Below are 25,908 nucleotides of genomic sequence, written 5' to 3'. Positions count from 1 at the left end.
GTAGGATTAGGATATGGCCAATTACATTGGCAAGGGAGCAAAAAGTAATGACCTACGCAGGGCTCGAACCTGCAATCTCTTGATTCGTAGTCAAGCGCCTTACCATTGGGCCAGCAGGCCAGCTGATGCATCAATACTGCTCATATGCCATCAGAACCAAAAGCATGCTTGATAGCCATACCGCACACAGCATCAGCATATACAAGAGCATCGGTGCCTTGCAGAGAGGGCTGAAGACCCGCACCAAGCGCCAGTATACACACAAGCAGCATCGGTCTCGAGTGTCAGTTCAAATGCAATCAATACAGTGGCCAGACCGAATAACGTAACGACGGCGTAAGATCTGATAATACAAAGTTTCATCGAACCCATGAACCGGGCGGTCTACCGAGATATCTCGAACTTAGTTCGACAGTGACATGCGTTGTATGTTTGCTGCTTTCTTGATCGGTCTGGAACTCACAATGACGGTATGCCTGGGTGCATTTGGCCGTCCAATACACTTGTTGCAGAGTTAAGGGCTCACGGTGTATCGACCTGATTTACTGTTGCAACTAGATGCGCAGGCTATGCGGGAATATGTATCCAAGCACTCTCTACCCCACCCGATTGAAGATACGGTTTACCCAAAGAAAGCTTTATAGAGACAGATCCCATTGTACCCGCAGATACAGCTGGAGTTCAACGCACGATGCGAACTCGACCAGAGGCCGAACTTATGATTTCTTTCTCCGACACCACCACTAGCACACGATTGAGTTATCGGGTGGCCGCACACATTTTATCAACATCTCCAACCTGCATCAGCTACGACACAAGTCGAAAAAGGCAAAAAGATTGACCTACGCAGGGCTCGAACCTGCAATCTCTTGATTCGTAGTCAAGCGCCTTACCATTGGGCCAGCAGGCCTTGCTGATGAAACTTATGCTAAATTGGTGTTACACCACAAGAAATCCCGACTCTGAGCCACAGCGGGAGTTGGATTTACGTAGCAATTTAATCCTGGGACCTCGGACTATGTGGGGCTAGCGGGGCGGAAAGAGTCCGTCGCTCTTCAAATCACCTCTGGTTATCGGGTGACTCCTCCTCTCTACTTGTACTCATAGTCTCTTGGATCCTCAGTACTCATTTACTCTACCCAGCACCCACGCACACCCATCATCATACTAGTCCCAGACCAACGGACTTCCCATTCACACACACTGGAGCCCCAAACAGCCGGGAATCAGACATAGGACATGTATTATGCAACAATCAACACACAGCTTGAACATTGATGATGCGACCCAGCAAAATGGGAGGTTCTCCACAATTGAGTCGGTTGCATGCGGCACATGGGAGGAATGGGATCGATTTCTCAACCTTGAGATGGACGATAACACGTGTGAACTCACATCATTCGATGACGAGGAGATCAATCACAACAGAGACTTAACGTCACATGGGGACGGAAGCTCAATCGCGTTGGCCTCCTCCATCAATCCAGCCCACGCCTGCCCTATCACTAACTTCGAAGGAGCAATCCCTGAGCTACACTATAGCTTCACTCATGTTGAACCCACCGTAGCACAGCAACTGACCGGTGGTGTGGACGCGGGCTTCCATATATCAAACTCCCTCCTGTCAAACCACGCCATCCCAAAAATAGACAGCGAACTGTGGCCGGCGTCGAGCCTCGAACGATTAGCTAGCTTTGACTCTCAGTACCATCCCGATAGCCTACCGGCTACTTCACTCCATGACTCTCATGATACTCAGGCAGCGCTACCCGCGTTGGATAGTGGCTTTGGCAGCGCCTCGCTCTCAGTGCCCGCCGATACCACGCCACCGATGTTCAACCCGGACACACAACGCACGCTCCCCAGACGAAAAAGCCGATATGCAATACGAGGCAGAGGAACGAACACCGCCCCATCCTACATCCCAAACCCCCAATTTTCTGCCGACCCTTTACAGCGGTGGCAGGATTCACCGCCGGAAGATGAACCAGCCTCGCTGTCAGCGATCATGGAATCCCTGAGAAGATTCCCGCCAACCTATGATCAAGAAAGCAGCCATGGAATGGGCACTGCACGCCTGGGTCCATTGCATGATTCTTTCAAGGCATACCGGCATCGAACCACGTCGATACCCAGCTCACAAAGTAGCGCCCGCAGTGTCTCTTCCCAGCCCTCTTCCACCTCGGCCAAATCGGCAACCTCCCAGAAGTCTCAAGGTCCGATACGGACTTCCAAAAAGCGTGCTACTGGACGCGTGCGTAAGGGCAGGAGTGCGAAAATGAATCCAGGGGAAAAAGGCCGTCTGTTTTGTTGCACCTTTTGTTGCGATCAATTCCGAACTAAATATGACTGGGCTCGACATGAAAAGTCTCTCCATCTGAACCTGGAAGAATGGGTCTGTGCACCCCAAGGCGGGACGGTAGTTTCGCCTTCTACTGGGGGAAGGCATTGCTCGTTTTGCAACATGCCAGACCCGACAGCGGAACACCTCAACGAACACAAGTATGAGCCTTGCATGGGTGGTACGCGCACTTTCCGTCGCAAGGACCATCTGGTGCAACATCTGCGACGGACGCATCATCTTGAGACTCTACCCCAGATCGATGATTGGAAAGTCCAAGGGCCTCCAGTTACGTCTCGCTGCGGTTTCTGTGACCAGAGGCTGTCGTCCTGGGAAGAGCGAGTCGATCATCTCGGCAATCACTTCCGCAGTGGATCGACGATGGACGACTGGCGAGGGGACCATGACTTTCCTCCGGCCATTGCCAAACTTGTGGTGAACTCGCTGCCACCGTATCACATTGCTTCGGATTCGCGTGTACTTGTGCCGTTCTCAGCCACAAACTTCCACCACTATGACCATCTCAACCAGATAAAATCACGACTGGGGACGAGCGAGTTGAATGCCCCTGACCATGAACTGAATGCCGACGGCCAGCTAGGGTCTTTCGGAGAATCAGTCAGTGCTGGGTCGGGGAACGATATGATTGAGGTCCTTGTGTTTCACCTGAGTCGCTTTGCGCGCCAGCAGATGGACAAGGGGATCATTCCTACGGACGAAATGCTGCAGCAGGAGTCGAGGAGACTGGTTTACGACTGCGAGGATTCGTGGAATCAGACCATCTTTGACAATCCCAAGTGGATTGCTGCCTTCCGACGCCAGCATATTGATCAAGTGGCAGATTCTGAGAGGGATGGGATGCTGCATCATTTGAATGGGTTTTCCCTTCATGACGATGATCACGGACCAAAATTAGATAATGCATGATGACAGAGCTCAACAAGACTAACGGCAATTATGTACACAATGTCGCACCTAGTGCGAAAACTGTGGCCACAGCGAGGCAAAGAGAAGCTTTACTCTACCCTAAGCACAGACTGGCTACGATGTACCCTCATTGTTATTCCGCTCGTCGCTGCGCCACTTGCGTGGCGTTTCAATCGAATCCACCATTGAGATTATCTTCAATGGGATGTCAATCTGAACGGTTGTATGTAACGGCGATACACTTGAAGTGGAATGAGAGACTGACAGTTTGAGGATATAATCCCGGCTCATGAGACAAGAAGCAAACGAGGGGACAAGAACTTTGTCCCTAGGAAGGGTGATTGGAACGACAACCGAGGCCTCGTAACAATCACCGGCACAGCCAAGGTGCTGGGAGTCATCATTGGCGAGATTATCTTTCTGACTCCGCCTAGCCCATTGCCATTGCACCGACCTCATACAGACAGAGGACAATGGTATGGATCTGACAAAACGATCAGTGCCAGCTGTGGAAGCACAGCCTACCTGAATTCCAGGATTGCAAGTGTATGTGGTTGACACCTCAAGCTTGGTACGAAGAGTCTTCAGACGTGGTGGAGGAACTCGATCAACGGAATCGAATCGGACACGCACCGCAATCGAGCAAATATCCTTCGAAACCACGTACTCCGGCGTAAGAAGCCGAATAGGCGGTGGCTGAGATGCCGTCAAGGTGAACCGACCAATCACTTGCTCGAGTATGTGCGGATCTATCTGATGGCCCTCCACATCCGCTTTCCCACCTAGACCCGAATGTGTCTGATCATTGGTAGGGACCACCCTCACTTGCTTTGATTGGGCTGCCAGTACTTGCCTCCTGGGACCATTCACTATCCGAACTTGAATTGCATATATGACTTCGCATATAGACGGAGTAAAACCATCACGGCTGCCGCCTGTAAGGGTCAGCGGAAGCTGTGTATGGGCCTCATCGAGCTTCGATGTGCAAACAGGCGGTTCTATGCAGTGCGGAACAACAAAGCTGAAGGGAAAGGAATAAGTTTCACCCTTCTTAAACTGCCGCGGCGACGGAAAGATGTTGGTGGAAAGAGGATATCGCATTTTGAGGAATGTCCTGGAAGCACCGATTCGTCGATCGGTGTGCGGAGGGCCGGTTCGCTCGTTATACACCCGATAGACACCTATGTGTTTTAGCTGATGCTCAGAGCAGTGGCTTTCTTCATTACTGCTTACCCTCAAAGGTGATATTGAGATGGTCAAAGTCCACATCGTGCTCGACTGTAATGGCTGCGGTTCCATTGATCTGGTCCGAGTTTGTGTAGGTTTTGATGGTGTTTCCTTGTTCACCGACCAGGTTTATGGAAATGTTCACGCTCTTCCGGGCCCATAGCTCCTGGATGGCCTTGACACATAGATTAATGCCACTGGTGGACATTATGAGGACACATTCCACACACAAGGATTGTGGGATGGCTGTAAGTCTGTGAATGAGCAGGGAGGAACCATGGTACTCGCTTTATAATTACCCAAGAAGGTATGGAGTAGTCAAAGGATGTCTCTCGTTTCATCGTACGCATGCTTCTAAGGCGTCTAAGGCGTCGTAAGGCGTGGGGGATGGGCTCCATTCCAACAGTGTAAGTCACAACAAGTGGACCCCGCCAAGAGCAAAGGGCGTGCTTTAACTATAATCAGGGACTTCCCAACCTGAATAAGCGTGTTCTGATCTGAGTGCTTGGGGTCATTTTGGTGGTTGGTGGGGTGAGTTCAAGCTGAGAGTTATTCGGTAAGAAGGTATTATCATGATGTCTTAGTATCTTGATATTGTGGGAGAGTGCATGCATGGCATTATTGACCAGTTGATGGGCAGGGATGTTAATTAGCCTGCCATAGGTCATGGGACTTAGCTGTACATGTGGTTGAAGATTGAAACAGAGATTAACTCCAGATAGACTTTATCTGGACCAGATTGGCATCCTCGAACTTCCAAGCCTAGAACACAGACATTTCATGAATCAAGACAAGCATATACATATACCCTTGCATCTGAGTCCATTGCAGGACCCCTAGGCTGGGCATCAGCCTCGTTTGCACAGCATGGTGCTGACATGCATCCGGTAGTCCGGGGTTGATGGGTGGCTCAGAACAAAGATTCAGCTCGTATCGACGATGGCTGACTCATTTTGAAACCCACCCGACGCTTAAAAGCCTAGCCTGACATGCCACTTGTTGTCACTTGCAGGAAGTATAGTCTAATATAGTGAGTCAGTCAGGGAGTGGGAGAGTAGCTTTCCAACCTTAACAAGAACCCCGCTCGCCAAGCTTTGAGCATAGATCGATTCTTTCAAGCGAAATTCATGCAATACAAACTAATCAATTAAGGCTTGCTTGTTACCTATTGTCAATAGTCAAAGGACAAGAGTCAGGACCACAAGACCACGCTATCCCATTTTCGGACCCCGCCAGACTGTGCCTAGTGGATATAGTATATGACCATAGCTTCCTACCAGTCAACTATCCCCATCCCCTCTCTCTTCCGCAATTAAACATGGACGCAAAGCCAGAAGATAGCTTCGCATTCAATATCACCCGCGAGCTGGAGCACACGCCGTATGCATGTTCGTCCCTCGCGCGCCTAAGCGGAGGAACCGTCAATTTTGTCTTCCGAGGACTGCTGTCCCGACCCCTTGAGGATGGCACAAAAAGCGTCATCATCAAGCACGCAGAAGGTTATACAGCTACGAATCGGAACTTCAAACTGACTGCTGAGCGCTGTGTAACCCCTCCCCTCCCCCTTCCCCTGTTGGGAGAACTTTCGGAAATGGATAGCTGACAAAGACCACTCAGCTCTTTGAGGAGGCCAGCTTGAAGGCCCTCGATGGGCTCCCCAGCACAGTGACCCTGAAGGGGAAGTCTGAAAGCCGAGTCATCACAGTCAAGCCTCCTCGACTCCTCACCTATAATCCCGACACCAACACCGCCGTCCTAGAGGATCTCCCCGATTCCCTGGATCTGAAGACATTCTGCATCTCCTCAGCTGCGTCGACGATCATCTCCCAGGAATGGGCCGTTTCGGTTGGAAAGGCGCTGGGCACCTGGCTGTGGGCATTCCATCGATGGACCGACGAGACGGATCAGGCGAACGTGGTGGCGGAACTGGAAAAGAATCGCACGATGCGGGACTTGAAACTCTCCGTCAACTACGGCAGTCTCGCGGAGAGAATCGATCAGTATCCCGCTCTGCTGGGCGAAGCCCGCGAGGTATTCGAGAAGGTGCGGGTAGCGGCGGCCGCTGAGTTGGAAAAGAAGGGTGGACTCGGATATGGAATCATCCATGGGGACTTCTGGTCGGGAAAGTAGGTCATCTTCCTCTCCCACAGTGTATAATTGCTGCGACCCCTTGGGAGATATCGAAGGGCTGACGCGACAGCAGTGTTTTGGTTCCCATATCGGCACTAGACTTGAGCCCTCAGACCTCGCTCTTCATTGTGGACTGGGAGCTCTGTCATTTCGGCCCTCGGGCGTGGGATCTGGGCCAGATGCTCGCCGAATTGTATATGTTGAAGCATTACAGAGGCATCGATGCTGGGCCGTGGATGATTGAAGGCTTTCTCGGGGGATACCAAGTGCCAGATGAGGCATTCGCCTTCTGGGTCCTGATTCACGTCGGTGTTCATTTTATCGCATTCGGTTCTATGATTCGGGGCTGGGGGGCTCCGGAACAGGTTGCGGACCTCGTCCATTTGGGCAGAAATCTGATTGTGAAGGCATGGGAAAAGGACCGGGAGTGGTTCAGTGGGGTATGGAAGCATCTATTCAAGGACTTGTAGACAAGACATGGTCTAGAGCTCTCCACCGTTCAGTTGGTACCACTATCCAAATGTCCTGAGCATCGGTTGTATCACCCCAATACCCTGCAGGGGACAGGATACCATTGGTCCACGTCCACCCCCCTTACTGCTGGCTTTTGATTGACGCCGTCAAAAGGGGCCATCCACATTCTCCGATGTCATCCTAGCTGGGTTAGGATCGTGGTCTACTTTCGGGGAACTGCAGCTAGTATATTTGGCAAACAACGTGATGGTGCGACCGTCTAAGCCTTGTATGACCTCGGTCGAGTATTGAGCCTGAATTCCACCGACGCAGGTTGTAAGCGACCTTATTATTCAATGGTAATTTAACATAGCATGCAGCACGAAAACACAGTCAGATCCCAATGCATTTAAGCTGCTGAGTTCGGACTGTTGGCTATGAGCTGAATGGGTTCTGCCTAGGTTTGCCGCCTTCATGCAGCTGCAGGCTGACCGGAGTCTATGTAGGGGCCATCAAGTGGCTGGATCAGACGCAGGTTTGCTACAAGGCAAGTGTGGTGAGCAATCTTGGCTAATGCTGGGCGTCTCAACAACAGGGCTCGTGCTCGGGTGTTGAGGATTGTCATGACCTGTGATGATGATGAGTCCTTTCGTCCACCCTTGCTGGGCCAAGCATTCTAGTTCTCCTGGGCAGTCAGAGTGAGATTGCTCTGGATCGGAAATATGCATCCGGTGGGGTGGGCCAGAGTATTTATATGGCTGTCGGGATGTCGCGGGCTTTATCTGAGAGGGTAGACTGGAGATAGAGAATTGACATCATCTATGATCATTGGGGAGTACTCATAGTTAGCAGTTCCAGCAGTGCAGCAGATCCCTCGGCCGATCCACACACCCTTAAGAAACTAAGCGACTCCAAGTGACTTCATCAGTAAGCTATAGCCCATAAGCCCCCCCCAAGCTTATATGTATTGCTGTTCCAACTTCCAACCTGGTGGTCCTCATCCTTGTATCAAATCAATTAAACTCGTGCGTGAACCTTCACCTGCCATTGCTTGGAACCACTTTGGTCTCTCACCTACCTACCCTACTCCTACTGAGTATACACTATCATCTTATATCTCTGGTGGCTCGGAACATTCGGATCAGAAGAAGCCTTGCTTTGCATCTCACCCCCCCAATTGGCTGTCCAATTCCTTGATTGCATGTTGCCTGGCTATCTCTTCGCCCCATTTTATCTGGGAGATTTCGACATCGCGCAATTGACTCTCTGGCTGTATAAGACTCTGGAAGTCTGATGATTGCGCTGGGTTGTGTTGCTATTGTTGCTATTATTGTTTTTGTTGTTTGAGACCACGACGACAGAGCTTTGCGAAGAGTGACGTTGTGTGGACTTGACTCATCCGCCCACCACCACTGCGACTTCCCACTCTTTTTTTCCCCTCCACTCTTGGCTACGACTGACTGCACCCATCGTTCTTCCCTCACTGCTCCCTCTCTTTCTCTTGATTCCCTTATCAGAGAGTTGCGCAGTTTCCCTTGCCTTCACGCGAAAAAACCCTCCCCCCCCACTTTGACACCTTACTTTCATCGTTCTCTCTCTCTTAATTCAGGCTGCGTCCCTGCGCCACCTGCGGGGATGTCTCAACACACAGATATTGCGCGTTCGGCCATCATGACCTGCGCCTCAGTTCCGGATCACCAACGCGACGGGAAAAAACATTCTGGAACTCCGTCACAGTCGGGAGCCGGGAAAGAGGCGAATCTTATGCCTCCGGCGAAATCGCTGGTCGGACGAGCGCTAGGAAACGAACTGCATTCCTCCGATGCCCACAAGGGATCCCAAGCCTCCAAGGATGGTGTCGGGTTCGCCCTAACAGACACTCCGGTTTCTACCGCACCCTCGTCTCCACAATTGTATGTATTTCCTTTCTTTTCGTCTGCTCGTTGGTTAGCCTTCCTGCACATGTCCCCTAAAGGTCTCGATTGAGTCGACTCTGGCCGGAAGAGCATTCTAGATTTTTGCCGCAGCCTGGGGAGTGATCGGCAGTTTGCTCTGGAGTCGGGTTATTTCGTACCGGCACTTAGAGGGGGTCACCTTTCCTCAGATTACCCCCTTCCCCTCCCCTTCCCCCTCCTTCCCCTACCTGCAGCAATTGTCGGTCAAGTCTTTCGACGAGGGCTTTGACTTGATATGCTCTTCGATTCTGTATTGATGACCTCCGGTCGCAATGCGCGGTGTGATGTAGCCGAAGCTGAGGACATCTCTTAAACTAACCGACTGTCATTAGTCCTGCCAACTCATCAACCCCTAACCTCCCTGGTCGTGTGCGTGCAACCACACTCGACATCCCCGGTCTCACCAAGTCGAAGGTCTCCCCCGACGGACGAATCGCCCAGCGAGATGTCGGATCCAAGCTCGTCATTGTCATGGTCGGCCTTCCCGCCCGGGGAAAGAGTTACGTCACCAAGAAACTCGCGCGGTACCTGAATTGGCTTCAGCATGATACTGAGATTTTCAACGTCGGCAATCGTCGTCGTGTGGCCGCTGGCAAGTCCCCCTCTGTCGCGGGACGCCGTCCTAGCCACCGAGCCAGCGTCATTCACAGCGAGCTTGTCGATTCGGTCCGACGCCTGAGCGTCAGCGTCGGCACCTCCAACCAACCATCGCACAAGGACATTCGGCGCCCCGAAGGTGCTTCCGGCCTATCGAACGAAGTAGTGTCTTCGCCCCCGGAACTCGAGAACCAGCTTCCACCTCCTGCGTGTCCCACCAAAATTCTGGTCAACGGCAAGGAGGAGGACCCTTCACAAAGCACGATTGTACCCCCCTTTAATGCAGGTCTTGAGGACCAGGACGCCATACGCGAAGCATCCCCCGAGCCCATCGATCAGTCCGCCAACTTCTTTGACCCTCAGAACCAACTCGCCGTGAAACTGAGAGAACAGGTGGCTTTGGACACCCTGGACGAGCTGCTGGAGTACATTCTTGAACAGGGAGGTAGTGTGGGCATTCTCGATGCCACGAACAGCACCATGGAGCGTCGGAAGACAATCGTTGATCATATTCGCAAGCGTGCCGGCACGGAATTGAATATCCTCTTCCTCGAAAGCAGCTGTGTGGATCAAGAGCTCCTCGAAGCCAACATGCGCCTGAAACTTTCCGGTCCGGATTACAAGGACCAAGACCCCGTCAAGGCGCTGGCCGATTTCAAGCAGCGCGTGGCTCTGTATGAGAAGTCGTATGTTCCTCTGGGCGAGTACGAAGAGAAGAACAATATGGCCTTCATTCAGATGATTGACGTCGGACGCAAAATTGTGGCTCATCAGACGCATGGCTTCCTTTCCTCGCAGGTTGTGTACTATCTGCTCAACTTCAACCTTTCACCTCGCCAGATCTGGATCACGAGACACGGTGAGAGTAAGGATAACCAGCTGGGTCGCATTGGCGGTGACTCGGAGCTTAGCGAGAACGGCCATCGATATGCCAAGGCGTTGACTCGATTCATCGACCACCAGCGGCGTCAATGGGAGCTTATTCAGAGACAGAAGGAGATGCTACGACACCTACCACCCCGCGCTGGCGACAGCACTCCTCCCAATCCCTCCTACATCCCCTGTGACCGCGCCCGTAACTATTGCGTCTGGTCCTCAATGATGCAGCGCTCGATTCAAACAGTCGATTACTTCAATGAAGATGATTATGACGTGAAGCAGATGAAAATGCTTGATGAGCTTTACGCTGGCGAGATGGAGGGTATGACCTACGATGAGATTCGTGAGAAGTTCCCTGAGGAATACCAGGCTCGTCGCAAGAACAAACTCTTTTACCGCTACCCCGGGCCTGGCGGTGAAGGTTATCTGGACGTGATCAACCGCCTTCGCGCTGTGATCATCGAGATGGAGCGGACGACGGATCACATTTTGCTTGTCACCCACCGATCTGTGGCGCGCGTTCTTTTGGCCTACTTCCGTGGCTTGAAACGTGATGAAGTTGCCTCTCTGGATGTACCCCTCGGCATGCTCTACATGTTGGAACCCAAGCCCTATGGGGTGGAGTTCAAGGCTTACCGTTACAACGCGACCACGGACTGGTTCGATTACATCCCGGACTTCAAATTACAGCAGTCTAGCGTCTACTAGATGTGACATGCATTTCCATACGCCCTCTTTTTTTCCAATTTCTCCCCTCTGTCCGTCAAATTCCGGATGCCCGCCATGACCCACCAACCCTCTACACCGTTGACCGGCTTGAATGACTGTCATGATAATATCTTCTGGGCTCGGTTCCCGTCTCTTTTTCTGTGCTCTGGTGTTGCGGTGTTCATTTTATCACAGTCCCTAGGCTGACGCATCTTACTCCCCACTTCTCTGACCATGTATTATGCTCCGATTCGTTTGCGGGGGGGCATCTTTGCTATCGCTCTGCTCTGGGATGAATCCTTTTCGACTTCTTCTCTTTTTCCTGTAGTAGCTCTTTGCTTGCATGATTGTGGCGTTTGAGCGGGCCTCTATCTGTTTCTACGATTAGTCGCCACAGGCGGTGCCTTAGAGGATGGCATCGCTACAGGACAGCTAATTGTGAGACTACTTTGCTTCATTTCTGACTCATAAATGAGATAGCCTCGGCTATCTCCAGCATTACTCCAGACTTGCTCAAATGAAGAATCTATCTAATATTACCCATACCAATAAACATAACTCCAGCATACAGCCATCTCTAGTCTCCATAACTCAAGCACTCTTCACCTTGTCGAAGACCTCCAGGAAAGTCTCGGGCTCGTCCGCCCCGGGCACCGCATACTCGCCATTGATCATGAAGTAGGGGACCCCGGTGACCAACTGGCGCTGCGCAACATAGGCCTCGACGTCGACCTCCTTGCCGCCGTCCTCGGAGGCGAGGAACTTCTCGACGGCGGTCTTGTCCAAGCCCGCCCCGACCGCGGCCTCGGTCAATACGGCGGGATCGGTGATGTTCTTCTCATCCTCAAAATAGGCGCGGAACAGCTTTTCGACGACGCGGGTCTGCAATCCGCCGACCAAGCCCTTGTCCGTGGCGGTGCTGCTGCTGGCTTCGGCCTTCTCCTTCTGGCCGGCCCACCACAGCAGGCGGTGCGAGTCGCGGGTGTTGCCGGTGCGGCCGCCGAAACTGAAGTCGATGTCCTCGGTCTTGCCGACCGCGGTCAGCCGCTCGATGATGGCACTGGCCCGCTGCTGGCCGAACTTCTTGCGGAAGGACTCCCGCTTGTCGAGGCCCGGGTAGCCCGGCCCCTCCGGGTGCAGGTAGAAGGCGTGCCAGCTGAGGGTGAAGGTGTCGCTTGGGTGGGAGGTTTTGTGCTGGGCAATGGCCCGGCTGAGGCGGCGGTAGCCGACGTAGCACCACTGTGATTCCTTTATTTTAGCAGCTGGGTTTGTTTGGCAATTGGGGGATGTTTTGGAGGTATATAATGACAGGGCCGTAGACAGGCTTACCGGACACACCGTATCGGAGATGATCTGGATGTTGAAGTTGGTCATGATTTATTATGTTTTATTTTGGCGTATTCAAGTGGACTGCTGAGAGCACCTCTGCGATGGATCGAAAAGTGCAAGCTACTATATAGGAGTGACAATTCGGGGAGTTTGTGGCTGGATGTCCCTCCGTCGTGGTGAGGATGAGTATGAGTTGGAAAAAAAGTCTCCAGATGGATTGAGTCCGATACACAACTCCAGTATCAATCGGCAGATCTATACCACGCTAACGGTAACAATGGCCAACCTGGCCAATTGGCAACTGTGAATGACTCCGTTCTGACTCTCGCTCTCGTTCTATCGGGCCTTTTTCTCGGGCATTTGACACGCATTGATTGTTCTTATTTGTTGCTGGTGGGAAATAGACTGACTACTAGACAGTTCGTTTCGTTCCGTTTGCTGGAACCGATTTGTCAGCAGATGCTCATGATTGTCTGCTCGGGGAGTTGGGCTTATAAATGCCCGATGCTGCCTGCGTCTGGGAGAGAGGAGTTAAATACAGACATATAGTCGTAAGTGTCATTGGAGTGTACAGTACTGTGACTACACTACTTCGTCAATTTACATGTGTACTCGTACTAACAATCAACAATCGGGAGAAATCTCCCCCGCCAGTGACGTCAATTGACAGATCAAAATCTGGGGCGTTTGTTTATTCTATGTTATTCTCTTTTAACCATGTCCTTGCTTTTCAATGCTTTTGCTTTTCACTATGGATATCCCCTTTGGAACATGACAGGAATAGCCTGTTCGCAGCCTTGATGCGATGGTTAAGTACTCCGTAGTAACTACTCATCAGCTGACCGCCATCTCATACATCGCCCTGTTTTTATCAGATTTCCGGGTTTCTTCTCCCCTTCCCTCCCTTCTCTTCTATTGCCATAGAATACTCTCTTAGAATACTCCCTTAGGAATACAGTCTCTTATAATTGGAACTTTTCCCTCCGCATTCAGTCTTCATGATCACGTCTTTCCTTCTCCGCTGTCACGACACCATCTGGTCCTTTCTGCATGTCACCATCCTCAACATCCCACCCTCTCGCCTGCCCATCTTCCCCTCCCTAGCAGGCTCAGTCTGGTTCCTGACCCTTGCCAGCCTACTGCTAACATGGCTGGCTCGAGGCATGCCTCAGTACCCAGGCCAAAGCAATCCACACGTCGCGTGCGTGCTGCCTCCACTTCGTACATCGGAATAAAATGTCATAAGACTAATCAAGCGAAACCAACAGCTTCATCTCCGACATCGCCTCCTTCGAACTCAAGCCTCTTTTCCTGATCGGGGCCTCCATGACCGCCGTCGGGTTCTGGTTCACCGTAGTTGCTGTCCATGTCATGCGCTACGAGCCTGGCTTCGCATTGATCCGCTGCCCGGACCACTTCTCCTCTAGAGGTAGTCCGCAGCACGCACCATCTCCGGATGGGGATCGACTACCGGCCTCAGTGACTCCATACAATGGCCCTATTCATGACAACAACAATGATAATCCAAATGAAACCGAGGACGACGTCAAAGACGACGAGTCACCCACGACCATCGCCACCCTCAAACTCATCTCCCTCGTCGCCATCTTTTCCGCCGGCATGGCCAGCACCGCCCTCATCTTCCTGGCCGTCATGGATACCTTCCGGTACCACTTCGCGCACGCGGTCCTCCTCCGCGTCTGCTTCGGGGGCTTGGCCCTGCAGTCCTTCGGCACGGCGATCGTGTACTCGAACGAGGTGCTGGGGTTTGTGGCGTTCTTGACGCATGGCGGCGTGTGGCAGCCCAGATGGGGGGAGAGGCGCAAGGTCAGGGTACGCGTCTTGTAAGTTTTTCTCCTGCTCTTCCTTGCTTTCTCCCTTCCTTTCCTCCTTCCTGCACCCATGTCTGCTCTAAATGGTGGAAAGGGTGACGTTATGGATGACGTCTTCTGGGCCTCGCTTGACAGCCAGCAGAGGCGCATAGTGGCTAAACCCAGACGTTCTTGCATGGCAGTGCCTTCCTCTCCACCGCGTTGATTCTGGTGGAGCTCTTCCTCGGCATCGCTTTTATCTCACTCACCGTCCCCGAGATTGTAAGCGATTACCGGGCCGCCGGGATCCTGGAGTGGGTGATTGCGTTCCTAGGCACGGTGTATTTGTGGCTGTTCGTGGGGTTCTTTGATCGGTGCGTTCCCCCCTCCTCCTTCAAATTAGACGAGGAGTTCCATGACGGAAGGCTAACATGATAATTTGTTGCACAAAAGAGACAGCTTCGAGGGCTTGGTCCCGAGTGTGCTGTATGCGGCGGCCTCGAAGGGACGACGGCTCCCTGCCTCGCCCTCCACGCCGCCGGGGGATCGCCGCGCACCCAATGACTCGGATGCCGAGCAGGCCCCGTTGCTGTCGCGGGGGTCTACCACGAGCCGATATATGTGATTGCCCGTTAATTATGATTGATGAGTTGCAGCTTAGCGGTAGAGTTCGATTTCATTAGTTTCCCTTTTCTAAGACGGCGTCGGAGTTCAGATACTTGTGTCCTCAGGCGAAAACATCATTCATTTTAATAGGGCCTCTTTTCCCATGTTCCAATTCCTGGATGACTCCCAAAACAACGCTATTTTCACATTTCCAAAGACATTCTACGAATACATCAAAGGCTGACATGTCCAGACACTCGTTTGCCTCTACTTCAAACAGGAGCTTGGGATCCCTGCAAACGCGACCATATACAAGCAGTCGAGACTGGAGAGCCTCGTTACAAGGCTTGACCACCTTGATTGACCAGCTGCCACACGCTCGGCTTGTTGATGAACCCGGTAAGGTTGGCAGAAGGGGGAAGACCGGCTGGAGGTTGGCGGTCACGGATCTTCTCGAGGGTGGAATTGTACTATATGGTAGGTTAGCGGATGAACCCCTTGTCCACTCCAAGCGACCTGCGCCTACCTTGAAGGCGAAGTTCAACACCAGAGCAACCGCCAATCCAATACAAACAACAATCGGTCCAAATGTGTTATCCAAATCCCGTCCACTCCGTTGTCGGATGAGCTTGGCCCGCTTCTCGTGCATGTACCACCCCCAGACGGCGGCAAAAATCGCAAAGGCCGTGTAGACAATTGATAACGCACGGGCGATATCATTGTGTTTCCCAGCTGCGTTGTACAGGCCCAGCGACAGCGATGACAGAAGAATGCTGATGTGGAGCCACTTGATGAAGGTACGTTGGTTGGCGAGCCAGACCTTGGTCTCGACACGGACAGGTCCAGAGTCCTTGATCCACGTGCCTGGTTCCCGAACGCCAGGAGGCAGCACGACTGAGTTTCGGGGACCACGGTTGTTCCGCGCGGCAGAGAAGGTCGGGAAGAGAGAGGCCAGGCGTTTCAGATTTATGGGATGTTCCGGCTGTTGGTCCTCGCGCTGGACTTGTTGGTTTTGCGGCTCCGGGTGCTCAGGTACGCGGGCTATTTCTGGAGCAGAAGGCCGCTGCGAGGGCGGTAGCATCTGCGACGACTGTCGACGGCGAGGGGAAGAGGATATGTCGGTAAACATCTGTACGGGTGATCCCACCAAAGGCCTCACTGTCAATGAACCTTTGTTGCCGAGGAAACTTCCGACTGCAATATCGTCTTCTGCTCGCTGCGCCCGCCGCTCCTGTTCTTCGTGGAAAGCGGTTTCTGGGTCTTTTCGAATGTCATTCTCCATCTCACCGAGCCAGAACGGAAAGCTGTTGACGTAGTCCTCGAAGAGCTGCGCCACACCATGGACAAACTTCGAGAACCGTGGCGCCTCCTTTACAAGGTGGGAGACCATGAGATCCTTGATCCATTCGGCACTGTGCGCTGCAGTGCCCTTGAGTTTGATTTCCAGGAGTGCGTAAGGGAAGCGAACGATTTCGCCGGTCCGGATGCTGCTGAACGGGTACTCCATTCCCGCATCATCAATGTCTGTGCGATGCCATTGATCGGGCTCACGGCAGGGACGACCTTCATCCAGAGAGTCCTCCCTGATTAGAGCCAGATTGGTATCGAGCGAGATTCGGATCCGATCATCTCCGGGGATTTGAAACGCCGTACGGGTATAATTAGCCCGAAGCATCGGCTGCAGGTTGTATTCCTTGATGAATGACTGCAGTTCCTCGATATCCTGCTTGAAGGACTCTGCTTGTTCCGATTCACCATTGCCCATGGTCTCCATCCGCTGAAGCTTTTTGTCAAAGTGGTACTCTCCGTCCAAGAATTCCTTCACGTGTTTTTGTTTGAGCTGAATCTTTACTTCTCGGCTGCGATTGTCGTCCGACACTATCTTTTTCTCCAAAAATATGGCTGGCTTGTCCTGCAGATTTCCGGTCCATCGCAGTCGTAAAGACCCGGCTTCGGCGGCGCGAGCGACCTTTTGGTTGTAAAGGTCGAACTGTCGGTTGTCAAAGTATAGAGAGGTGATTGTAGGGTCGTCAGGGAGGATATCGAGGTCCTTGGAGGTTCCAGGATTATAGATAAGAACGGGAAGCTGCCGTAGAATGTAGGTCTTGGCCTCGAGGACGTTGTTGGGATGAATCCAGAACTTGAAGGAGGAATACATGTCTTGACCAAAGCGAGGTTCAGCTGGATCTTTGGCTTCAACCAAGCCCTTGCTCAGAATTTCACGGGCAAAGGAGTACATAACAGACAGTCTGCGAACTAGAGGAGAGTAGTCCTCGGTGTTGAATGGGAGTTGCGACAAACGCACTTGCAACAAGGGCTTCACACGATACCGTGCTCCACGCTTGCGGTCATGCTTCTTAGCCGCCTTGAGGAAGCCGGTGAAGTTAATTCGACTGTATTTCTCCAGCTCGCTGACCTCTCGAGTGATGCTGTCTAGCTCCTGTAGAACGCCTGACGCAATGCGCTTCTTTTCCGCGTCGTCCAATTCTGTGGCAGCCTCATCCTGGGCTGCATCAGTCAATTCTCGCAGCTTGGATTCGCAATCAGCAGTTCGTTCCCGCAGCTGCTTCAAGGTTTCGACTTGAAAGGCATTGACTTTGTCCAGTTGGACGTTCAGGAGCTCCTGGACAAACGCTTCCTCATCTTGTTCGGTCCATGGGGCATTATCGGAATCGCTATCGTTTCCGATGACATCATGCTCCCTCAGAAGGACCTTGAGCTTGTGATAATCAATGTATTTCCCACTCCATGGAGGATAGATCGACTTCCGAAGGGTCTTGCCAAAGCGCATGATCGAGCAGAATGCGGCGGAGCTTGGCAGTGGTTGGGAACGAGGACTGTGTAACGGAGGAAAAGCAAGAGGAGAAGCCGAGAGAGAGGGTTGCACAGGGACTCGGGAAGGGGAGAGGCACTTCTTATAAGGGAGGAGGGCAAATGCGGGTCGAGAAGAAGAGACCGTCAAGGAGAATCAGCTCATGACAATGGAGAAGGGAAATTTTCAGACTTAAGACGGGACAGACGTAAGGAAAGAAGGGAAGCCGCTAAGAAATCGCCATCGAGTCGAGGCGGAAAATAGAGAGGGTTCTAATATAGTCTCGTTTGGTCTCTCGTTGCATCCCATCGCCATGTTGATGCACGTGCTGCCTCTCTGCCTCCCCGGAAGGGTCTAGCCCGTCCCCCGCTGTAGTGATTCAGCTGACCATTGGTCAAGTGGGTTTGGAGCTACGCCGCCGGCGTAGATACTAACTTACCTACTACTAAGTTGAGTCAGTATCCGTCCGTCACTGAAATACAGTACCGTATCGTTACATGTATACTGTAGTTTTTCGGTTTTGTAATGTATCATCTGCCACTAACAACCAACCTCCGAGGTAAATTACGGAGCACTAAGATCATTTCCACGATGTGTTCCGACCGATAACGTTAAGAAACTCTCTCTTTCTCTCTTTCTCTTTCTGAATATCTTCCAGCCAGCATCTTTTTTTTGTCGTGTGTATATACTTATACTAGACTATGCTGTAACTTTGCATCGCTTCTATTTCCTTCTAGACCGACCATCTCCTATTCCAATGGAGTCAGCCAGTCCCCCATCTTCACAGGACTCCGTACCCTTGACGCAATCGCTTCATGACGTGTTGTCCGGCCTCCATCAACGCCCGTACCCTCATGTCCCCAACCCTCCGAATTGCAAGAAACGTGCCTCGGTTGCCCTTATCCTGCGAGTCCGACCTACATATGAACACTGGCCAGAGTCTACTTCTACCTCTTCCGGGGAGACGGACAATTCAGCGTCTGTCCAGCAACGACTAGACACATTCTTCTCCCAATCGTGGGTTCACTATGGTCAACCAGAGGCGCTATTTATCAAGCGAGCCTCGCGCGTGGGAGACAGATGGACCGGTCATGTTGCTCTCCCGGGAGGCAAGCGAGACCCTGAAGATCCAGATGATAAAGCAGCGGCGGTTCGGGAAGCCTCAGAGGAGATTGGACTGGATCTAACCACGGAGGATTGTGTGTATATCGGCAACCTGCCCGAAAGAGTTGTAACGACGAGCCTGGGCACAATACCGTATGTACTTCGTCCGATATCGTACCTCGAGTGTGCCTGATACTGATCATGTCAATTGCAGGCTGATGGTCCTATGCCCCTACGTCTTCTTGTTAACATGCAGTGACTCACCAACATTGAAGCTACAACCCACCGAAGTGGCCTCGACCCATTGGGTGCCGCTAAAAGCGCTTTTGTCGGCTTCTTTACGCACTGTAGAGCATGTGGACATGACTCAACGCCTCGCAAACATGGGAGGCATCATGGCCCGGGTTGCGTCTCGTTCCTTGATGGGCTACATGCAGTTTCCCGCAATCCGACTGGCCCCAACTGAGAGCCTCCAAAGCAACACAACCCCCGGGCTCACCCCCCAAGATGAGCAAAGACAGTCGCTGTTCCGGCGGTTGACTTCATGGGGTAGAAGTAGTTCTGCTGACCAAGATATCGGAATAAGTCGCCCCTTGCTCCTCTGGGGATTGACGCTGGGGATTATGGCGGACTTCTTGGATCTGCTTCCTCCACACACAGCTGTCAAGCTTTGGCACTACCCCAACTTCACAGCCCCCGACTTACGACTGCTTATCAACCTGCTCACATATCGTCTGCGAAAACGCAATAGGCGCTTGGTTGAGAGCGGAGCTAGACCGAATAATACTGCGGTGGATGCTCAAACAGCGGCCGTGCCAGTAATAGAGATCGATTGCAATGGCAGTAGCAGTCAAAACAATATTGGGATTGAAGGACTTGGTGTGGGTCAATACTACGGGCCTTCCGACAAGGGTCTGAATGGGAGCACATATGCGCTGGAAATAATGCTTCGAGGCTATTATGATCGGCTCCGACTAGCCCTTTACATTTTCGTAGCATGGAGGATAGCCCTGGGCTCCACGGCGGCCTTCTATGCATGGAAATTTCTTCGTCAGGTCCGCCGATGATGGCGATGGCGATGATGATGAAGAAGATGACCCTGCCATTATTCCGTGGACTGTATATCTATCGATTCTGAGTTGAACATACAGTAGTATAAATGACTTTCTACAGCAAACCTCATCCGCATTCCTCCAGCAGAAGCAAGGGGGAAACAGCAGCAAAGAGTCACACTAGCAGTTGCTGTTTCTGGACGGTAGTCGCTCTCAATTACATGATCTAGTAAGACGGAACTGTATTGTTATGTATGAACAAACGTACTGTAAGTTACACGGAGACTGCCCCGGTTCGAGTACCTTAGTTTTCTCGTAGCGGTAAACAATTATTCTCGTCCGCCTTAGCTTGTCATGCTTATCGTCCCGGAAGCTCGCCGGTGTCACTCAAGCGGCTGTTGATTCTTTATCGGCACTGATTCACTCGCGTCATTGCTTCTGATCTTCCTTCAAGCTTCTAACCACTCCCCTCCCCGAACCTATTGCCCTGGCTCATCGCCCCAAATGGCAGCAACGCAGAAGCTTTATCCTCGCGCCACGGTGAAGCGTGTCGTTAAAGCGCATTCGAATCGTAACGTGAGCAAGAACGCTGATGTCTTGGTTGGTCTCCTAATCCCGCCCCCCTTGTTGCGACCTCGCACAGAGTCTAACGTCTTTTTCCACGTTTTAGATCTTCCTGGATTATATGTTGTTCATGCAAGAGTAAGTCGCGTCGACTATGACCTAATTATCTCCACCACATGATTCTCAAAACATGGCGCATGTTGAGGGGGAACCAAGGCATGGCTCACAGCTGAAACCTGGATGTCTATGCAGATTGATGCGGGAATCATCGATTCAGTCGCGGAAGGTGGGAGAGAAGAACATATCGCCGAATTCAGTGCGCAAAGTGACCGAGGTATGTTTGCCTGGCGCAGCGATGCAGGTATGCATGGTTCCCGTCGAGGCTGACATCTGGTCTGTTAAACCTACAGAAAACGCTACGGAAGTTCAAGGGCTAGGTTGATGGCAGAGCAAAGCTGCCTTGGAATACAAAATTGCACCATTGCCAGCGTGCGACCGGAGCATATCTCTGATCAGCTCTGTGGGGTTTGTGCTACATGGGTGGTTGCTGAGCTTGGCCTAGATTCACGATCCACTCTCTTGGGACCGTGACTGCTCGTCCATGCCTCTAGTGAATTTTTTTGTTATGGAGAGAGGAATGGGCTCACAAAGTCCAGGCGATTCGGGGTCATATAGGCGTTATTCAGGAGTCACTCGGTTGATACCCAATGCATGGATTGTTCTACATCAGGAAGACCTCGGTATAAGACAAAACTGCAATAGATCTGAAATAATATCTCACAGGTAGAGTACGCGCCTCCATCGTGTAAGATTCTTCGCATATGCAGCGTAGTGTGCCAGCTGTTGCAATGGTTGTTTGGGTCGCAAGACGTGTTGGGGCTGAACCAGTGACTGGAGCTGCAGCAGCACGCGACGAGGGCGGTTCGGAAGAGTTCCACCCGCATCTGCCAGCTGCTTTTCCCAATTCAATCCCCATCCCCATCATCTCAGTCTTCCCTTTCTGCTTCAACTGTTTCCGCCTCCTTCTCACTTCCGCCTCAACAAATCCCTCCTCCTGTCCTCAATTGTGCGCATATATCTTTGCGCTACTGTACAAGACTTTCACCCTGTTTTTACTACTCTTCGCATAGCTTTTATTCTACATCGTCTGCTTAGGCGCTAGACCACTTCCTCCGAGTCATCACCACACCAAACCAGCAACATGGCTGCCGCTTCTGTCAACTCCAGCCCTGCTCAACACTCCGAAACTTCTTCCAAGAAAGCAAAGTCGAATCATGCTTCTAGCCCTTCTATTGTCTCGAAGCCTGACACGAACGGCTTGGACAATCTAGACAACCAACACTTCAAGGAATTGCAGAGGTGCGTCTTCAGCGACAAGCACTCCGCGCATTCGCAATGTCGTATCATGGAGCTCTGGAGTCAAATCACTTACTAGATTCGCTGCAACAGAAGCTTGCGCAATGCTGTCAAGAAGCTGGTTAGTGCCCTTGCGTAGAGCTTTCACCCCCAGTCACCGCTTACACTGGCCTCGTCCTACAGAATGCGACCGCCAAAGTCGACACCATCATTGCAGAGAACCCCGGCAAATCCTTGGATGAGCTTGTTGTTGAGAAGAAGATCAATGCCGACCAGAAGGCACAGGCCCTGAAGAAGCCCTCTCTACAAGCCACCGTTGCCCAGATTGAGGAGCAGATTTCCCACCTCAAGGAATTCGCTGCCTATTACGAGGAACGCTTGGCTACCCAGAAGGCGGAGCTAGAGCAAGCTCACGAGGAGCAGCTCGCAGCTCTGCGGGAGCAGGCTGATGCGGATGCCGCTGAAACCAGCAAGAAGGATTTCAGCCAACAGCTATTAAACCTCAGCAAGTTCCTCTGCGCCGCGGCCACTATGAGACGTTCCGGAGACGAATCTTCGAACGAGAGCCGTGCATTCGAAGGCGTTCTGTACCAGATTTACGGAGGAACTCAGGATGCTGTGTCTTCGATGCTCAAGATCATCGAGGGCGCGGATGACAAGGTCGTCGGTGTTGACGGCACCGCGCTGGAGATCACCTGTGAGTACTGATGCTTTTGTGTCTCAAGTAATCGCTGCTAATTGCCTCGGGTCATAAGATGGTAAGGTGAAGCAGATCGCTACTGAGCTTGCTCCTGCTTCCGAACCTGCAACTACCGAGGCGGCTCCTGAGTCGGACCCTACTGTGGCCAATGCAGGCTACACTGAGTTGCAAGACTCATCCTACGACTCCAGTGCTGCCGCTGCGACTGAGCCTGCCGCGGAAGAGCAATCCGAACAGGTTGCCCCTCCTGCTCAGACTCTGACTATCGACGGCGCCAATCAAGTGGCTGAGGCTAGCTGGGATGCCAATGCGACTGAAGCTGTGGAAACTTCGCCCGCTGAAGAATGGGTCGAGGTGCCACGGGACCCTGCTGAAACCGAGACTGGACTTGAAGCTACTCCTGCCGCTGCTGAGGCCGAGGTGAAAGCCGACACAGCTGTGACTGAGACTACTGCGCCCAGCACCGAGGATGTTACTGTTCCTAAGCCCCAGGACGGCTTCGAAGCCGTCTCGCACCATCAGCGCCAGCCTAGCCGTGGTAGAGGCCGGGGTGGCCGGGGCCGTGGGTTCCGGGGCCGTGGCGGTCGTGGCGGTCGTGGAGGTCGTGGACGCGGTGGTGCCAATGGCTCCTCCGCGGCCCCTGCTCCCGGCCAGTAGAAGCCGCTTATAGGGAGTTGATAAGCTGCTGTGTGATTAAAGCAACGTTCGTCTCCGCGAGAGGCATTTGCTTTCTGTCGATTTGACTCCGACGCCAGCATCAATCTGTCTGGCCCTTCATCGAGCCTCTCTGACCTCGCTTTCTCAAGTCTTCTCTTGCCTCAGCCCGGTGTCCTTTTCTCTAATTTCTCTGAAATACTAATAAACTCAATGGGTAACGGGAGTGCTGTCATGGTTCACGAACGCAATGACTCTTGAAATGATTTACAACAAGGTTTCTTTAGAGTGAAGATAATAGCAGGGTGTCACTACTCCGCCGTTCTCTTCATTCTGCTTTTCTTTTGGATCTTTTCCCCAAAAGTTCCTGTTGTATATGTTTGCAGTTATTGAGCGTGCATATTGATTTCTGCAATTTTCTCCCCTTTGATATTTCTTCTATCTCGACTGTGCATTCCGCTCCGATATGGCCTTTTCTTTCTGCAGGTGGCGATGGTGCTTTTTGCACTGCCCCTGCATTCTACTTCACATGTATTCTATTTCCGATCATCATGTTGACATATGGAGATGGAGGTTTGGACGGGTTGCGGTGGAGAGGGGTGAGAATTATCTTGGTTGTTGACAGCCAAGGGCGGAGCATGATCAGAAGCTTTCAACGACGTGATAGGTAGATGATGAAAGCAGATGTTTTCCTCTCCGGAAGTTCTAGGTTCATTTTACGTGTAGAGAAAGAAAGCAAGATGATAAGAAGTGTAAGAGCTCCGACAGAGCTGTCTGAAAGAGGCAATGCCGCGGGTAGGGCATAGGGCTATGACATAACGGGGGGAGAGGCCATCTTGACTCTCCTTCCATCTACTTTTGCATCAGACAACCCTTCGACTGTCCAGTCACCTGCACTCTTTTCTTTCTCTTCCGTTCTTTTTATTCTAGTGTTGCTATTCGAACTACTTGTTCTCTTATTCTCTTATTTGTCTTTTCTGTCCGAAAACTTTCTCAATTGACCGTCATGGCATTACCCGCAGAGCAGCGGAAGAAGATCCTCAAGGTCTTGATGACCTCGCTACTCTTGGATTTGGTATGCGCCCCAGTTCACCGGCTAAAGCAAGACAAACACTGATACTCCTACACTAGATATCCTTTACTTTCATTCTACCACTCTTCCCTTCCCTACTTACTTTCTACCGCAATCAAGATCCGTCTCCCAACTCGCTCCTCAACCGCTTGTTCCACTATCTGAACGCCTATAAGAACTCATTTGCGAAACCCATCGATTCACGCTATGACATAGTTCTTCTGGGCGGCGCACTTGGCTCGCTGTTTTCTTTCTTACAGGCACTTGCAGCGCCATTCATTGGCCGCCTGTCAGATAAACACGGCCGCAAGACCGCTCTCCTCTGCTCTATGGTCGGTAACACCCTGAGCGTAGCTCTTTGGGTTACCGCGACAGACTTCCGAACTTTCCTCGCTAGTCGAATTGTCGGTGGCCTCAGTGAGGGCAACGTGCAGCTCGCAAATGCTATTGCCACTGATATCAGCGACCCCGGCCAGCGTGGCTCAACCATGGCCCTTGTTGGCGTCTGTTTCAGTATCGCCTTTACTTTCGGGCCCGCGCTCGGCGCAGCCCTCTCCAACATCACCACCGTTGCCGCCAATCCCTTTGCGACGGCCGCGGGCGTTTCGCTTCTCTTGATCGTCGTTGAAACCGCCTATCTGTACTTCTGTCTCCCGGAGACCCATCCTCGTTTTACCAAGCTGGTTCATGCCCTCAACACGAACAACACCAAGAACAACAACAAAAACAATAACGAAGCCCAACCATCCACCACGCCAGCCCATTCCGCGGAGCCTCAGGAACACACAAACAACCCCGCGCTCCTCAATCTGATCCATTTGCTATTCCTCCTCCCTTTCTCGGGCCTCGAATTTTCCCTCCCCTTCCTGACTGCCACTTTCTACGCGGGAAGCAAATCCAGCCCCTCCGCCCTCAACGGCCGTCTGCTCTCCATGATGGGTCTGATTGCCTCCCTCCTCCAGGGCACCGTGGTGCGCCGCCTGCCCCCGCTCAAAACCGTGCGCATCGGCGTCGTCGCATGCACGATCTCTTTCTTTATGCTTGCGCGCGTCTCCTCGCTGGGAGGCCTCTACGCTGCGGGCGGGCTATTAGCTATTACCAGTGCGACGGTCGTCACCGGGCTAAACAGCTTGGGGAGCTTCGAGGCCCAAGAGGAGAATCGTGGTGCCGTGTTAGGGAAATTGCGGAGTTGGGGACAGGTTGGACGCGCGGCCGGACCGCTGTTGTTCTGTTCCTTGTTCTGGTGGATGGGCCGGGAGGTGGCCTACACGGTTGGCGGATGTGCCATGTTGGTGGTCTGTGGAGGGGTGTTTGTTTTGCTGAGGGAGCCGGTCGTTGGTGGACAGAAGGAGTCCAAGAAGAAGAACTAGATCCTATACCTGTTTTCTTTTGAACTGCGACGCTGCGTCAGGCTCTATGGTCGGAGACGATTCGTCCCTCCATGCATTATTCGTGGGTTCCTGCACAGCTGCTGTCGTCATGTCTGATGTGAGGTTGGATAGATTTATATGGACATATTGCATCATCACTGGCTGGCCCAGTGCTTCCCACTCGGCTGGATAGCGCCGAGTTGCTTGCTGATACACCAAACTTGAGTCATTATTCATTACCTATGTGGCATAATTTACATG

General features: G+C 52.2%; 9 protein-coding genes and 2 non-coding genes across 11 annotated transcripts; 7 read left to right on the top strand and 4 right to left on the bottom strand.

Moving 5' to 3' along the window:
* Positions 1 to 48: 48 nt before the first annotated feature.
* BO95DRAFT_t203 lies at positions 49 to 120 on the bottom strand. The gene has a single exon. It is a non-coding gene; the product is annotated as a tRNA-Arg (tRNA).
* Positions 121 to 838: 718 nt separating this feature from the next.
* BO95DRAFT_t202 lies at positions 839 to 910 on the bottom strand. Its single transcript has one exon. It is a non-coding gene; the product is annotated as a tRNA-Arg (tRNA).
* A 1,364-nt stretch (positions 911 to 2,274) lies between these two features.
* Positions 2,275 to 3,646, top strand: BO95DRAFT_444351 (uncharacterized protein). The gene is made up of 2 exons (XM_025586864.1): positions 2,275 to 3,491; positions 3,542 to 3,646. Exon 1 carries the CDS (start codon positions 2,465 to 2,467, stop codon positions 3,266 to 3,268), a length of 804 nt encoding a protein of 267 aa, XP_025440775.1. The 5' UTR covers positions 2,275 to 2,464; the 3' UTR covers positions 3,269 to 3,491; positions 3,542 to 3,646.
* Positions 3,383 to 5,064, bottom strand: BO95DRAFT_483369 (uncharacterized protein; the record flags this gene model as incomplete). Its single annotated transcript, XM_025590290.1, has 2 exons — positions 4,502 to 5,064; positions 3,383 to 4,449 (listed from the first exon to the last, which is right to left on the bottom strand). The coding sequence occupies exons 1-2, from the start codon at positions 4,701 to 4,703 to the stop codon at positions 3,383 to 3,385; spliced, it is 1,269 nt and encodes a 422-aa protein (XP_025440774.1). The 5' UTR covers positions 4,704 to 5,064.
* Positions 5,065 to 5,570: 506 nt separating this feature from the next.
* Positions 5,571 to 7,479, top strand: BO95DRAFT_444348 (uncharacterized protein). Its single transcript, XM_025586863.1, has 3 exons — positions 5,571 to 6,041; positions 6,113 to 6,621; positions 6,699 to 7,479. The coding sequence occupies exons 1-3, from the start codon at positions 5,814 to 5,816 to the stop codon at positions 7,093 to 7,095; spliced, it is 1,134 nt and encodes a 377-aa protein (XP_025440773.1). The 5' UTR covers positions 5,571 to 5,813; the 3' UTR covers positions 7,096 to 7,479.
* A 1,270-nt stretch (positions 7,480 to 8,749) lies between these two features.
* On the top strand, positions 8,750 to 11,217 carry BO95DRAFT_465158 (6-phosphofructo-2-kinase PFK26; the record flags this gene model as incomplete). Its single annotated transcript, XM_025589117.1, has 2 exons — positions 8,750 to 8,991; positions 9,366 to 11,217. 2 exons carry the CDS (start codon positions 8,750 to 8,752, stop codon positions 11,215 to 11,217), a joined length of 2,094 nt encoding a protein of 697 aa, XP_025440772.1.
* A 479-nt stretch (positions 11,218 to 11,696) lies between these two features.
* Positions 11,697 to 18,026, bottom strand: BO95DRAFT_392479 (SPX domain protein). Its single transcript, XM_025583648.1, has 3 exons — positions 15,490 to 18,026; positions 12,547 to 12,570; positions 11,697 to 12,456 (listed from the first exon to the last, which is right to left on the bottom strand). Exons 1-3 carry the CDS (start codon positions 17,752 to 17,754, stop codon positions 11,809 to 11,811), a joined length of 2,937 nt encoding a protein of 978 aa, XP_025440771.1. The 5' UTR covers positions 17,755 to 18,026; the 3' UTR covers positions 11,697 to 11,808.
* A 362-nt stretch (positions 18,027 to 18,388) lies between these two features.
* Positions 18,389 to 20,050, top strand: BO95DRAFT_392475 (NUDIX hydrolase). Its single transcript, XM_025583647.1, has 2 exons — positions 18,389 to 19,032; positions 19,094 to 20,050. Exons 1-2 carry the CDS (start codon positions 18,533 to 18,535, stop codon positions 19,944 to 19,946), a joined length of 1,353 nt encoding a protein of 450 aa, XP_025440770.1. The 5' UTR covers positions 18,389 to 18,532; the 3' UTR covers positions 19,947 to 20,050.
* Positions 20,051 to 20,423: 373 nt separating this feature from the next.
* BO95DRAFT_416865 (uncharacterized protein) lies at positions 20,424 to 21,239 on the top strand. The gene is made up of 4 exons (XM_025584402.1): positions 20,424 to 20,531; positions 20,602 to 20,633; positions 20,748 to 20,829; positions 20,906 to 21,239. Exons 1-4 carry the CDS (start codon positions 20,436 to 20,438, stop codon positions 20,930 to 20,932), a joined length of 237 nt encoding a protein of 78 aa, XP_025440769.1. The 5' UTR covers positions 20,424 to 20,435; the 3' UTR covers positions 20,933 to 21,239.
* A 235-nt stretch (positions 21,240 to 21,474) lies between these two features.
* On the top strand, positions 21,475 to 23,440 carry BO95DRAFT_182110 (uncharacterized protein). Its single transcript, XM_025580882.1, has 4 exons — positions 21,475 to 21,854; positions 21,945 to 21,972; positions 22,035 to 22,548; positions 22,607 to 23,440. Exons 1-4 carry the CDS (start codon positions 21,697 to 21,699, stop codon positions 23,206 to 23,208), a joined length of 1,302 nt encoding a protein of 433 aa, XP_025440768.1. The 5' UTR covers positions 21,475 to 21,696; the 3' UTR covers positions 23,209 to 23,440.
* A 638-nt stretch (positions 23,441 to 24,078) lies between these two features.
* BO95DRAFT_444342 (putative tetracycline transporter) lies at positions 24,079 to 25,896 on the top strand. The gene is made up of 2 exons (XM_025586862.1): positions 24,079 to 24,280; positions 24,337 to 25,896. Exons 1-2 carry the CDS (start codon positions 24,212 to 24,214, stop codon positions 25,645 to 25,647), a joined length of 1,380 nt encoding a protein of 459 aa, XP_025440767.1. The 5' UTR covers positions 24,079 to 24,211; the 3' UTR covers positions 25,648 to 25,896.
* The last annotated feature ends 12 nt before the right edge of the window (positions 25,897 to 25,908 follow it).

The sequence above is a fragment of the Aspergillus brunneoviolaceus genome (assembly GCF_003184695.1).
Source record: "Aspergillus brunneoviolaceus CBS 621.78 unplaced genomic scaffold BO95scaffold_46, whole genome shotgun sequence".
Classification (NCBI taxonomy): domain Eukaryota; kingdom Fungi; phylum Ascomycota; class Eurotiomycetes; order Eurotiales; family Aspergillaceae; genus Aspergillus; species Aspergillus brunneoviolaceus.
This window is presented reverse-complemented; position numbering and strand designations above follow the sequence as displayed.